The sequence below is a fragment of the Hetaerina americana genome, unplaced genomic scaffold, assembly GCF_022747635.1.
Source record: "Hetaerina americana unplaced genomic scaffold, ioHetAmer1.1.p SCAF_9, whole genome shotgun sequence".
Lineage (NCBI taxonomy): Eukaryota > Metazoa > Arthropoda > Insecta > Odonata > Calopterygidae > Hetaerina > Hetaerina americana.
In genome coordinates, this window is record NW_027287538.1 from 61331884 (window position 1) to 61347602 (window position 15719).

Here is a 15719-nt window from a genome sequence, read left to right on the forward strand (position 1 = left end):
GATAGGTCACAATATATTGAAATGAATTCATCTGTATCAAGTACAACTTCTGTTATTTGTGGAGTTCCGCAGGGCTCCATTCTTGGACCACTACTATTTTTAGTCTTCATAAATGATTTACCTGCAAATTTACCACTCTCCAATACAATACTATTTGCTGATGATACTAACTTAATTTTTAATAACCATAATCCTATTCAGTTAATGAACGAGGTAACAGAAACTACACACAATTTGATGAACTGGCTCACTGACAATAAGCTATCTTTAAATGTTAGTAAAACACATTATTTAAATTTCAATCTCAAGAAGAAGTTAATAAATTTTAATCCAATAATTAACGGTTGCCCCATAAAAGAACTAAAGGTAACAAAGTTTTTAGGTATTTGGATTGACTCTAATCTTTCATGGGAGGAACATATTAATAAATTAACTCAAAAACTGGCACAAATCTGTTATGCATTCCGTGTACTCAAGAAAATCATTTGCATTAAGGCATTGAGAACTATATATTTTGGCTATGTGCAGTCACTTCTCAATTATGGTATTCCATTTTGGGGCTCCTCTATCTTCCTTCCAAAATTATTTAAAATGCAAAAAAAGATTATTCGCATAATAACTAATTCTAATAATAGAGCTCCCAGTAAACCTATTTTTGAAAAACTAGAAATCTTACCTCTTCCTTGTATGTACATTCTTGAAACAGTGTCTCTTATTAACAAAAATCAAGACATGTTTATTAAAAATTGTGACCTTCATAGTCATAATACGAGAAGCCAAAATGCATTCCATGTAAGTCAGCACAGAGTAAATAAAACGATTAAAGGGATAGATCATCAGGGAATACTTACTATATGTACAATAAATTGCCTGCTTATATTAAAAATATCAAAAGTTCCTTTAAATTCAAGTGTGCCGTGAAAAAACTACTTTCATGTAAATTATTCTATAGTGTAGATGATTTTCTAATGCATACCATTTTAAATGTATAATTGGAATGTGTTAATCCTAAGAAAATTGTAAATTGTATGTATCTGTATTTTTCATATTGTTTTGATATTTTGCATAACGTCTTTTATTGATATGAAGTGTAAAACATGTATTGACAAAGCCATGCATAATTCTATGCTTATGGTGAAGGAATAAATTGAATTGAATTGATGTTTTGTTGCTTTGTGTGGTGTGAACCTGGGCCATATTAGATGGTACAGGTACAATTGGGAAATTCAAGAATCTTGCCTAGAAAAGTGCCATTGTTTTGAAATGCATTTTGTTTCACATATATTCTTCTTGTGCATTATAAGGGTACTACACTAGAGCATTATCACTGGGTCATTTGCCTAATTGTAACAGAATATAAATATTAATAATAATAAAGCCAGTGCTCGTTCACAATAATCATGCCTCTCTATTCTCTGCTGCATCCATCAGAGTAGCATATGGTCTGAAGTTCATCTCATGCTCCATATTCTTGAAGAGAGCAGTTCTGGGATGCCCTCTTGGTTTCTTCCCTAAAGATTTTCCTTCAAATATATTCTCAAGGAATTGGTAATACCTCAGTAAATGTACAATAATTTTTTTCTTCTTTGTCATATTGATCTTAAAGTGATTTCTTTTCTTTCACTTCTGCTAACACTTTTTCATTACTTTTTCTTTCTACCCATCTTTTTCCGTTAGTTTTCTCTATGTATAAATTTAATGTAGGCACACAAAATTGGAAACATTTTAATTTTATTGCAACTGCAAAGTTGTTGGTATAGTACTTATTTGGTTTTATTGTCAATTCTCAATTGAAATAGTTAGAACTATTTCATTAATATAGAATATTACTTTGAATATCTGAAAATTTCCTTATTTTTGGATTTTTTCAGTTTTTTGAAGTAGTATTCTATATTAATGAAATAGTTCCAATTATTTCAATCAAGAATTGACACTAAAACCAACTATGTACCATCCAAACAACTTTGCAGCTGCAATAAAATGAAAATATTTTCCTTTTTGTGTGCCTACATTACGTTTAAATTGTGCTTTATAAACTATGAACGAATACATGAATAGATTACATCATACCCGTCGAGCACTTGAAATGAGACTTCTTTTCTCCTGTACTGTATTTTTGTCACTTAGTTATGTAGTATCACTTTTTTGTTGTCATACCATATATGTGGCTCGATCAACTCAAGAAATCAATACAATTATTGGTATTACTACACTTATCTCACTTCTTTATCTCAAAGTTTCAAACCCTAATTTCCATAACAGATACTTGAGAATATAAATGTGTATGATAAGGAATTTAAAGTACTCATTAACAGGGTTGAACATGATGCCAAAAGGTTAGAATGAATTCATCATCAATTTCGATGCACAATAAAAATTATTTTAAGAACATGAATGTGTCATAATTTTGGGTTAATAATTAATAGCAATGTAAATTATTAGATACTTGTAAAATTTTTATATTGCCATTACCATGGAAAAACAATTTTTGAGTATGCTTAAAACCCATATATTTGACCTCAGCCTTGGCTAAAAAACAACTACATACCCAAAACTCCAACACTTCAATAAACCCTTCTTCAATTCCACATAACCTCTTCCTTTTTTCCGTCCAACATGCGACCCTGACATATATGCCATCAAATATTCTAAGTAGTCCATACAGAAATAGACTAATTATTTTTTTAATATCTTTCTGCTGGAAATTTGTCCACATATTTAGGAATATTTGCAAGACAATCAATAAATTTGTCAGCCAATAAAGAACAAATGAGCATTTTTCATGCTTATCAATAAAGGTGGCTTGTATAGTATTATGTCTTCTATGCCGATTGACAACAATAGCCAATCTTCACCAAAGAGGCCAAATGTCATTTCTCATAAAATCACTGATGGTAACAAAAGAAAAGGAGTTGGACATCCAGTAGTAGTATTCTTTGGAGACCATATTGAGTTTCAAGTGTGTAATTTGGTGAGGTTAAATGAATTATTTTATTGAAAGACATTTTTGTTTAATTTCATACATTTTTTATTTCATTATTGTGCATTAAAATGAATCAAGATCACCAATAAATTTTTTCAGTACAAATAAAATTTTAACATTGAATTAATCAAAAAATCAGACCGATTAATGTTGGTGCATATGCCAGAGTTTAAATACATGTAATTTTCCAAGGGTGGTGACATTAATGAAACGTTTTCGAATTTCTCTGTGATGAGTTTTAATGTTGTTGGACAGCCCCGCTTCGCCAAGCTAGAATATTTGATCGGAAATTAGGGACGGTGGCTTTTGGTTCTACTTGTTGGTTGGCACCCTCGTGTCCCTCCAGCGAAGGCGGCGGTCGGGAGGGCATCCATAGCCTCGACGTGCTGCGCCTCTTACGTGGAGTCCTGCGAGACGGGCACCCATGAGGAGCAAGCCTCGAGGGCGACTTCACAGAGGGAGGGGTACGCTGCCACTCGGGATTCAGCGACATCTATCGGGATAGAGAGAATACTTGACGTATGCTTCGACGCTATATAAAAAAAATCCCATATCTCAGAGCTCTATAGTAAATATTTGTTCTTCTACTTCGCCGATACGAGCTTTTTTAATAAGAACAATTCTATTCATTACGCCAATAGATAACTTCCGTGGAGCATATGAAAATACAAATTGGAGGCCCCGGCAATATAAAGCTTTGAAACTGCGCTTGTTCGGTCGTGTGGAGAGAAAGGATAAGAGTCGAATCAAACAATCATATATGAGAGAAGAGTGAATGCCTTGAGAGGGAATGGGTTTTCAAGATGAGAAATGTTAAAAGTCTCAGGAACAGAAGACAAGCATTAAAAAATGTGTGAATGTGGCTGAGGTGAGAGGAGTGTGCAAGGATAAGGAAGCATGAATAGAAATTAGTGAAAGAGATTAAGTTTCCTCTCTTCATAATTTAAAATGAGGATTGATTGATCTTTTTCCATTTCGAAAGAGCAGGGGGCGAAGGGTATCAATGAAACAAGTGGGCGAATACACCTGGAAAAGAGCCTGTGTGCATAACTTCCCTTAGACTTACTGTAGAACTCTGAGGGCGTGCGGTCGAAAGCGAATGAGAGAGCTGGAGTAATTTCGTCAACAGAGAACAAAATTCAGAGCTCATCTTGTTGTCAGTTGGATGGAACGAATGGAATACACAGACGAGATGAACTCACCAGCAGAGGTCCCGCTGCTTCGCTTCCCAAAGATGCTCCCATTGAATGGCGCTTTCCTGTAGGAGGAGGCGTCGACGCTCCCGGAGAAGAAGGCCAAGGCGACGAGGACTACGGCGAAGAAGAGGACGATTCTGCAGTTCATTGTGGCGGGAGTGGTTCGGCTGTGAAGTAAAAGATGGCCAGTGTAGGCATCAGAGAGAGTGAACGGAATCGTTCAATAAACAATATAGTGCCCTAATTCGGGAAAAGTCAAGAGGGCAGGTGAATAAATATTTCACAAACTAATTCGATGTTTCGCTTTCAAATACAAACTAGGGGGTTATAAAATTTTCATTTGACTATAGGTACAGTCCAGCTTGTCGATATTAAGTTACCTATTCAGAAGTACGGAGGATGCTTTGGACTTGCAAATGGGAAATGGGAATGGGAAACCAGGCATATGAGAAAAGAATCCACTTAACAGTGAGCATGCCCAGAACGTCTTCGTTTAATTCCATTTAGTTCACTTTAAAGATGTACAAAGAAAGGGCGTGTACACGAGAAAGAGTCAAATAAGAAAATTGGGAGTAATGTGACCGCCTCTTCTAGAAAATTCACTCAGACAGGGGACCGCGTTCTTGATAAATTTGATGGGAATCCTATCTCCGTTGTGCGAACAGAGGGAATTAAAGACTCACCAGATGCTTTGCTGATGCTTGCGGTGGAAGGCTCTGGCAGCGAATGGTGCCTGCATTGCCCTAGGCCAGGGTTTTTATAGTGGATCCGGGGTGTCCCTTAGGGACGGACGAGGCGAGATTGCATGGGTGGGGAAAGGGGAACCTAAGGGGCGAAGGGGTTTGGGAAATCCCACCAATATTGAGAGCTCCATCAGAGGCGTGGAGAATCATACGATCGCTGACCCATATTGCTTACTCAATAGGCAATAGTATATTTATTTACTTGTGCTGTAATTATTAAAAGACATTCATAGTATCAAAATTAGAAGAAATCCATACCGATGCGGACTTTTTTTAGATTAGTTTTTCGTGGGATTTTAAAGAAACAAAATCAAATTTTAAATAGCGTAGGTTTAATGAATATATTTTCAACTTTTTCTTTAGTGGTTTTCAGAATAAAGTGTTTGCTTTTAATCAAATTTCCCTCGGCACCAATCGATGTAGTTCTGCAGGCGACATGGCTTAATTATAAACATATGCATTTGTTTAAACGTCGTAATAGACGTAACATACATAAAAAATGCCCGGATATTTTGAAAGATATAATTTAGACTATATTTTGGTTAGGCATATATTTAATAACAGCATGATTTGCCGCAATATCCCTGGATCGAATGCGGATTTAGATAATGTTTTAGTTAAAGTGAGGTGTAAAGCCTGATTCAATAGGCTAAAGTAGTGAAGGTGGTTGAGGAAACGGATTTAGAATCAGCAACCAGAGTGACAAAAATAAAGGAATATCAGCAGGATGTAGAGGAAATTATGACTGAGGAAATGGAGATGGGTACATTAGAAGAAAAATGGGAGCAGAAAAATGAAGGGAAATAGAAAGCCGAAAACACAACTATGAGTAAACTAAATAGGAAAAGGAAGAAAAAGTATGAAGATTTAAAAATTAAATTTTGATGGGAAAGTACACATATAATAGGGCCATTGGAAGACACAGTACAAAGTAGATATTAAATGCTTGCAATGGAAATTATATGTCACAACTTTTTTGGGTCATGAAAGAGGGGAACGTGGAATCAATACAATCAGGATGCATTTGCCTGTTTCATAGATTTTGAGTAGGCATTTGACAGATTGAATCAGATAGCATTTGCAAATGGGTTGCAGTAGTAGTAGTAGTATTTAGGGGAGGTGACCGACAGCTGAGGTCATTTGCGACAGCTGAGGTCATTTGCGCCATAGGGGACGGATAGGAAAGGATGAAGGGTGGAGAGAAACCCGGCGTCGGCATTAGCCTACTCTTTACGCGAAGGGGTCCGCAGCTTAAGGTCTCATCCGACGGACGGCGTACTCACTCAAAGTGCCCTCCACCAATCACCTCAAGTAGGGATCGAGATACCTCTGAAAAATACTCAACACCGCCGGGATTTGAACCCGGGCCCTCTGGGTGGGAAGCCAGTACGTTAGCCCCCACACCATCTCGATCCCAAAGGGGTTGCAGAAAATAAGATTGAATTGTAGGGATATATGATCTACCTGCAAACTGAACATTTCTCAGGCAGCACAGGTGAGAGTGCGAATGTAAATCCAGGATTTGCAGTTTTTGGGAGAGAGATAGAAGAGTGATCACTGGTGCTTTTCAAAGCATACACATATGTGTATATCGTGTATGTGGCACTACGTGAATGGCAAAAGAGGTATGGGAAGAACTGGAGATGGGAATGAAAGTCACTGGAGAATCCATAAAGTGTTTACTTTGTGGATCATCTGGCTTTAATTAGCCAGTCAGCCAAGAAGTTGCAAGCAGTGCTGAACTCATTGGATTGTCAGGGAGATACATATGGCATGAGATCGAATGTTAACAAAGAAGAAGTAGGAAAATTTTTTCCAGGAGTGATCTTGATTATTCACTACAGAAAGCTCTCCACATGCATGCATGTAACATGGTACCCCGCAAGTTACCGGGAGTGTGTGGCAGAAGGTGACTGCATATTGGGCATGCAGAATCAAAATTTAAGTTTTCTCTGAACTTTGTTACTATAAATATGTAAAACAATTTAGATCATAATTGCTGGAAATACATTCATTACAGTATCTAAGGTATTATTCTCTACGCATACATAGGAGTTGTTAGTGGCATTGCAATAATTGAGGCTTAAAAATGAACACCATGCTAAGTAAAATAAAATAAATAAGAAAAATACTTTCTTTCTGCCTTGCATGATCACTAACAGATTTTCTGATTCTTTAATGCTTGTCTGAGGTTACCTCCTTCCAATTCATGAAGGCGATTTAATCTGTGATTTAACCTTCATTCCATGAGTGATCCCCAATCTTGTACCTCTAATAATTTTAATATGCTAATCATATATCATAACAATGTTTTACAAATCCAGCTCCTCTAAGCTGCGCAGGATCTAATTCGGCAATAATTCCAACTTAATGGTGATCCCATATTTTAGCAGCATTCTAAATGAAGCCTACTAACAAAAGATGTAATTGATCCTTAACCTTCTCATCACATTACCCCAACACTCTCTTCTCAATCCTCTGATTGATTTTTCATGAATACCACTTTAGTTGCATGTGAAATAAAACTTAATTTTTCATAGTTCTGAAATTTAGCTGCCTTTCCCTTTTCTGGAATAGGAACTAACACTCTTCTGATGAAATCTTACCACCAAATTCCACCCTAATAAATACCAACAATTAGTCCATACTTTTCCTCTAATGTTTCCCTACACCTTTAACAAGTTAGATGGGAATTATTTTTATCCCCATAGCCTTTTTGGTTCAATTCCCTTAATGACCTATCTCGACGCAGAACGGCTGGAGCAAATCTATCCTTACACACATCGCATTCTCTTTCTATGTCTAACCTGGCTGGCCTAATGTCTTTCCTATAGAGTTTCACTAAATATATTTTCATTTCTTGAATTATTCCTGGTTAACTTTCTATTATTCTTGACTCATATTTGAATATTTGCATTAATTTTGCCTTCTCAATTCCTGAGAGATATTTCACTTTTCTATAGAATTCACCCATTTCAATCTTCCTTTGTAAATGTATCATGTCCTAACACTACATCTTCCACTATGTCTCTTTCATTTTGTTTGTTTCCCTCCTCAATTTATTATTTGACTCTTCATACTTCCTTCTTCAGATCTCTGTGAATACAATCTTCCATTTCCTGATCATGCCTATACTTTTGACCCTCTCATCAGTTTCATGGTTTCTCATGGTTTCCCTTTTATTTTCCTATTTACTGTTGCTACGAGTATAATTTTGTTTGCAGCTTTCACTATACCTTTTTAGATATATTCTCACTTTCTTCTATTGCAAGCAACCATATCCCTTTCCTCATTCATAATTTTCACCGTAGCCAACTGATTTGCCTACTTTTCTATTCCAGTTAATGTTCTTCTCTCTACACTCCATTTTCTTAACCATCTTCCAGATTTTAATCTTTTTGATTCAGACATTGTACTTCATTTATATAGTTTTGTGTTCTAAATCCCTGTCTTAATCTGGAAAACTGTTAACTAAGAATGCTCTTTATAAAACTGTTACTGACCATACTGTAGTCTGTTATATTTTAGTATTTTGGGAATTTTCCTTGTTGTAACACCTACATCAAGTGTTTGTTATGATGAAACCTTGTCTCCAGCAGAGCTCTATTTTTCTCTACCCAATCATATCCTATTGCTGAACCATAGTCAGCTACCTCAATACTATTTCTTGCTTCACTTTTCATCAGGTTCCAATTAACCTATCACTAGCAAATGCTACCTTCCAGTCACACCCACTGTTATGTCCACTGATTAATTTTATACCCTGGTGGCTTCCTCCTCCCCATCATTACTTGGTGGTATGTTGACTGGAGCAATAAAAAAGTTTGTTGGTTCTGCTTTTACTTCTGGTGGAAATATCTCTCACTCGCATTTTTCATGTCCCTTAGACTTTTTCCTACCTTTGTGTTCAATATTATTGCCACCCCTCATTGACTATCTTCCCCTCCACTATATATGACTCTATTAGTATTGGTCCAGCGATTCTTTCAACACTCCACACACATTGTAAAAGCATCCATATTTCTCTTCCTATTTCTTGCTTTTTATTGACTAATTTCCTGTCCTCAACATCATCATAATATTCAAAGTCCTTATCCTAACTAGGTTCACTCCTGCGAATTCTATGCTGCTGCAGTCGATTTCTCTTGGCGAGGATTTCATGTTATGACAACCACAGAAGGCTTACCTCACCTGCTGCCCATCATGACTAACACTCCTAAGGGCCAAATCCCCGGATATGGATTGGATCACTGTCCATCATTGTTTCTCAGTACAAATAATTGAGGAGGTTTCCTTTCCCTTCTCAATGATTTTTTAAAGAAACGCTCCCATCGGGGTACGATGCCTTTATAGCTACCTCATGAGGGAATAGATACTGCAAAAGATGTATTTTGTCTGGGTCCTACCCTTTGACTTATTTGGCATGTGTGACCCTGTAAGTAGCAATTATCATTGTTCCTGCCAGTTCAGCTGTAGAGGTCATCAGCGCATCTAAGTCCCTCTACCATGTCAAAGCTGTTGTATATAGGAAGGGTGGATATTATTATAAATTAAAATGAATTAACCACATGTAGGTGATGTGCCCCATTTAAAAAGTGAGTACATTTTTTCTTATCTAAAAACTATTTACCAATCAGAAAGTGCTGATATGTCTACTCAACATATGATTTATTTAAGAATGCACTGAAGAAGTTGGAGGAGGAAGGCTCAGAATCAAGTGGTATGGAGAAATTTGAAGGAGTAAGGAGGAAAAAACTTTGGGTGTGAATTGTTTTGGCTTTGTTAATGGCATAGTGTCAAGTTGAACGAATAATTACTCAATGCTTATAATTTTCCATTGACTACAATATATTGATTTCTTTGTGTGCCTGTTTGTATACACTGGAGGGAGAGAGAGTGGGAAGGAGTAGTTTCTCCGAAGGGATCCTCCACGTTAGATGATGGTGGAGAAATACGCTAAGACTGGGCTCCATGTCTTAAGATAAGAACATGCTATGTTAGAATTTCATTAAGAGGTTAGTATATTTAAAATTATTTTTTATAGATTATTTGTAAAAATATCTATTATATATAAAATATATTTGTAAAACTATCTATATAATTTAGTATTTCTTGTTCAAGAAATACTCAACTAGTGAATTTCCTAAAAAACTCGAAGGAAAATAATTTCATTTTCCCCTGCAATGTTTTTTCCCTAATTAAACATGAGGTGAACATTTGTAATATAGTAAGAATAGTGATAACTCTGCACAATGCATAATTTGTGAACACTTTGGAAGCTCATTTTTTATTCATATACAGTCAATGTAAGAAATCACTCGTCATAATAGAAAGAGTAATATCAGCAGCCTACTGATATTCCTTTTGTTTTGTCACTATGGCAGATGATTCTACATCCGTTTCCTCAACCATCTTATCTATTTTAGCCTATTGAATCAGGCTTTACACCTCACTTTAACTAAAACATTATCTAAATCCGCATTCGATCCTGGGATATTGCGGCAAATCATGCTGTTATTAAATATATGCCTAACCAAAATATAGTCTAAATTATATCTTTCAAAATATCCGGGCATTTTTTATGTATGTTACGTCTATTACGACGTTTAAACAAATGCATATGTTTATAATTAAGCCATGTCGCCTGCAGAACTATATCGATTGGTGCCGAGGAAATTTTGATTAAAAGCAAACACTTTATTTTGAAAGCCTCTAAAGAAAAAGTTGAAAATTTATTCATTGAACCTACACTATTTAAAATTTGATTTTGTTTCTTTAAAATCCCACGAAAAACTAATCTAAAAAAAGTCCGCATCGGTATGGATTTCTTCTAATTTTGATACTATGAATGTCTTTTAATAATTAGAACACAAGTAAATAAATTTACTACTACCTATTGAGTAAGCAATATGGGTCAGCGATCGTATGATTCTCCACGCCTCTGATGGAGCTCTCAATATTGGTGGGATTTCCCAAACCCCTTCGCCCCTTAGGTTCCCCTTTCCCCACCCATGCAATCTCGCCTCGTCCGTCCCTAAGGGACACCCCGGATCCACTATAAAAACCCTGGCCTAGGGCAATGCAGGCATCATTCGCTGCCAGCGCCTTCCACCGCAAGCATCAGCAAAGCATCTGGTGAGTTTTTAATTTTCTCTGTTCGCACAACGGAGATGGAATTCCCATCAAATTTATCAAGAACGCCGTCCCCTTTAAAGTATTAAGTCGTACGACTGTATTCGTCGGTTTCAAGTGCCTATAGTTGACAGAGTAACCTTTTGTTAATACACGAAAAATTTATATCTCTGCTTATTCTTCTCACTTGCCATTTATGAATAATCCTCCAGGAGATGTAGATTCGTTAGTGCCCTCACTTTTGCCTGCGTTTTCCCCATAATTTTACAAATGAAACGTTAATGACGATGTAAAATAATCGAAAAAGCCTCTACGCCAAAGATTCCCTGCAAACGTTGTTGTTTTATTATTTATACGCTCATAATAATATCTCCGTAAAAGATATGCCGACTTAAGCTCAAATAATTATTCTAATGGACCTGCGCAGATATTTTTTAAAAACTTTGAATTTTATCCTTGTGACGTTTGTCTGAGTGAATTTTCTAGACGAGGTGGTCACATTACTCTCAACTTTCTTATTTGACTCTTTGTCGTGTCACAAGTCATTCCTTTATTCATCTTTAGATTGAACTAAACGGGATTCAACGAAGAAGTTCAGGGCATGCTCACTGTTAATTGGATTCTTTTCTCAGATGCCTAATTTTGTCAATTTCAAAACGAGACAAGTTCTTATATGGGCAAGTCGGCAATTAGGTCACATACAGCTGACTTCACTTTTCTTTCTGAACGTCATCTCCAATAATATTCATCCCATCCAGTTGCTTTTTTGTATCGGACGAAGTCGCACTCACGTCCAACGCCCCCATCAGCTCCAAAACGTTTGGCGCTTAATTAAGTTTTTTAACGTACCAATCAAGTGAGTCTCGCTCGGGGCTCAGTCGGATCGTGGTTAGCCACCCTAATTTATCAATTAATTCTTTCCCAGAGTAATTTGGTCATCAGTTGAGATCTGGCAATATTGTGATGGAGAAAGTCTCCAGTAGAGAGTCTTGATTTTCCATACGATTTACAAGTCCAAAGTACCCTCGATCGTTGTGAATAGGTAACTGAATATCAACGAACTGGACTGTACCTATAGTTAAAAATATCTAGTTCGCATTTGAAAGCGAAACATCGAAGTAGTTCGTGAAATACTTACTCACCTGCCCTCTTGATTTTACCCGAATTAAGGAACTCGATTGTTCATTTTACAATTCCGTCACTCTCTACATTGGCCTTCTTTTACTTCACAGCCGAACCACTCCCGCCACAATGAACTGCAGAATCGTCCTCTTCTTCGCCGTAGTCCTCGTCGCCTTGGCCTTCCTCTCCAGGAGCGTCGACGCCTCCTCCTACAGGAAAGCGCCATTCAATGGGAGCATCTTCGGGAAGCGAAGCAGCAGGACTTCTGCTGGTGAGTTCCTTTCGTCTGTCTGTTAACTTCGTTCCATCCAACTGACAATAAGATGAGCCCTGAATTTCGTTCTCTGTAGACAATTTTTGTCAATTTTATAATGCTTCCTCAATGGTTCCCCTCTCTCTCAATAATCTCTTCCCAATCTTAGGGGGTGTCAATTATTCACAGAATGTTCACCCGGTGTGCAAAATTTTATGATTAGTTTACTTTATTACGAGAAATTGTAAATTCACCTGCTTCCTAGTTCATACTTTTATTTTGAATACAGTAACAGTTACATAAAAATATAAAAATTGAAACCCTGGCATCCTATTCTCAAAGCTGCAAGCCAACTTAAATAATTTTCAAACATGAAATACACGGTGTTGGGCGTAATCAAAGTGTAATTTTTACAATGAAACAAAATAGCCTCATAATTTCCACGGACAGGACTTCGGCAAGATTTTGGAATTTTATGGCAAATGTAACATTGCCGAGACTTAAGCAGTGGAAATGAAAATTTATATTTGAATTCACAAAGCGATATCTATTATCTTTAATATATATTAAACAATTTTAATTCATGGATTTGCTCTATGAATGACGGATTTTATCTACTGGTATAATCAATACATTTTCTCTCGTTAGAAAACTTCTTATGGCCAAACCAAAAGTACAGATATATACTATAGAGCTCTGAGATATGGGAATTTTTTATATAGCATCGAAACATTACGTCAAGCATTCTCTCTATCCCGACAGATATCGCCGAATCGCGAATGGTGGCATACACCTCCCTCTGTGAAGTCGCCCTCGAGGCTTGCTCCTCGTGGGTGCCCGTCTCGCAGGACTCCACGTAAGAGGCGCAGCACGTCGAGGCTATGGATGCCCTCCCGACCGCCGCCTTTGCCGGAGGGACACGGGGGCGCCAACCAACAAGTAGAACCAAAAGCCACCGTCCCTAATTTCCGATAAAATATTCTAGCTTTCTGAAGCGCGGCTGTCCAACAACATTAAAATTCATTGCAGATTAATTCGAAAACGTTTCATAAATGTCACCATCCTTGGAAACTTAACCCCTTCAAGCAAGGAGTTTATTGTTACACGATGAGATGCCGCGTATTTAAACTCTTGCCTGCACCAACATGTACCGGACCAATTGTTGGTGGATTCGATTTTACAAATTGATTTATGCTGGCATAATATATTCGTGATATTCATCCATTTTTATTCACAGAAATGAAGTAAAAACTGCCCTCATCTAAATTAATTAATTGGGCTTCACTCAACCACTCATTCGAGGCATGGATTGTACAGATGGGCAAGTTATTCTAATGGGCGACCAACTGTTTTCCTTTCTTGACCATCAGTAATTTATATATTACCTATTTTGGCCTATCGACCTTGACGATGCCATTGTATGAAAGCTATTTTAATCGATTCACGTTGGAAACGTTAATACGGTCCTTATTGGCTGACAAATGCATTTAAAGCACTCTATATGTACCAAAAATTAAAGACAAAATTGCCGACAGAAAGATATTTTAAAAATAATTAGTCTATTTCTGTATGGACTGCTTAAAATATTTGATTGCATATATATATATATATATATATATATATATATATATATATATATATATATATATATATATATATATATATATATATATATATATACATATCACGATCTAAGTGGTTTCGTCGAAGTGAGTCTAATAACAAATCCCATTTTTCTGAAACGCTATGCATTTTTTGTGAGAAAAATTATGGATAATAAATAGAAATGCATATAAAAATACAAGGATAACTGTGACTATGTAATATCATTATATATTTAGGGAGGATAATATTTGAAAAATTCTAAATTTGACCCTCAACTAAAATGGTTGGACATCCCCTGCATTAGAGAGATCAAGATATGGAAAGTTATTTTGTATCAAAAATGTTTATCAGCTGTAGTTGTAATGTCTAAATAAATATTCAAGTACTAAATGAAGTATGTACATTTACCATAACCTATTGGTCCGATGAGACATAGATTTTCACTGCTGAAATGATTCAAATAAAAAAATCGATATCAATTTTGAATATCTATTTGAGTTACCCTTCCCACGGACTACAGCCTTGACGTGTTGGAAGAACTGCGTTCTGATGACCTCGTAGAGTCACTCATGCCAGATAAGTCGAAGGGTAAGAGTCAGACAAAAGGTCCGAGCAGCGTATGGTTCTCAGTGAGGCGGTTGCAATGGCGTTTGACCACAGTGCGCCCATTTGAGTGATGATGAAACATTAAAAAACTATTGAGGAAGGCAACCGAAAGCCACCTCAAATCCAATGTACCGATGATGGGCGCAATAAGTTCTCCAGGCACCGATGGAAATAGGTCCACAGTTTTCTGCTGCCAGGCTTCATGCAATGCCCGGCAGCAGGAGAGGTTTCCCTGCGGTCGTCATCACATGATATCCTAGCAAAGAGAAATCGAGCGCAAGGAGCAGGACAGAAGAGGACTGAACATGTAATGTAAGAACAGGGACTTTGAATATTAATTTAGGTTGAGTACAAAAAGAAATAGAAAATACGAAACGGGAGTTTGAAAGAGGAAATATTTTTCGCGTGGGGTGAGATGGAAAGATAATTGGAATAACTGGAGCAACAGATACGGAGGATACAGAGGAAGTGAAGAAAGCCAGGGAGGGGTGACAATAATATTGAAGAAAAAAATGCAAGAAGAACATTAAACAGAGCAGGTGAGTGATAAAATATAATTATAACACATAGAAGCTGGCCTTGAGCTAGACCATTGTCCTGGTCTACATGCCACCAAGCAATTATTGGGAGGAAGAAGTGGACAGGGTATACGATCAATTTGAGAAAATCAATCAATATTCTTGGAAGGAACCAGAAGCGGATGCATCTTTACCAGGAGTGGACACGGATTCAAATAATAATTCATTGCTAATGAAGTCTATCGATAGATTAAAAGGGATATAATATGGATGAAGAAATGAAATTAGCAGCTAAAACTCTCCTTTTTGTTAAATTTTTCTTGTTTCATAAAGTAGTTTCTAATTCAATCCGTTGTACAATAATGTTTGCATTCCTTATGGAATTTCCTCCTATACTATTTTGAGTGCTAGTGGACATTATACTGAATATTATCCCGTAACGTCTTGGTTCGTATCTGGTGATAAATCATCATATCACAAGCGTCGGTGTTTCGGAGGACCATGCATCACGATGAAGTGTTAAGTGGCGGGCAGTCGACGCATTCGGTGCTTCCAGGGTGC

General features: G+C 36.8%; 1 protein-coding gene across 1 annotated transcript; it reads left to right on the forward strand.

Annotated features, from left to right (window-relative positions):
- The first annotated feature begins 11025 nt into the window (after nucleotides 1-11025).
- On the forward strand, nucleotides 11026-13956 carry LOC139698910 (FMRFamide-related neuropeptides-like). Its single transcript, XM_071597864.1, has 3 exons — nucleotides 11026-11057; nucleotides 12287-12447; nucleotides 13192-13956. Exons 2-3 carry the CDS (start codon nucleotides 12306-12308, stop codon nucleotides 13287-13289), a joined length of 240 nt encoding a protein of 79 aa, XP_071453965.1. The 5' UTR covers nucleotides 11026-11057; nucleotides 12287-12305; the 3' UTR covers nucleotides 13290-13956.
- Nucleotides 13957-15719: the final 1763 nt, after the last annotated feature.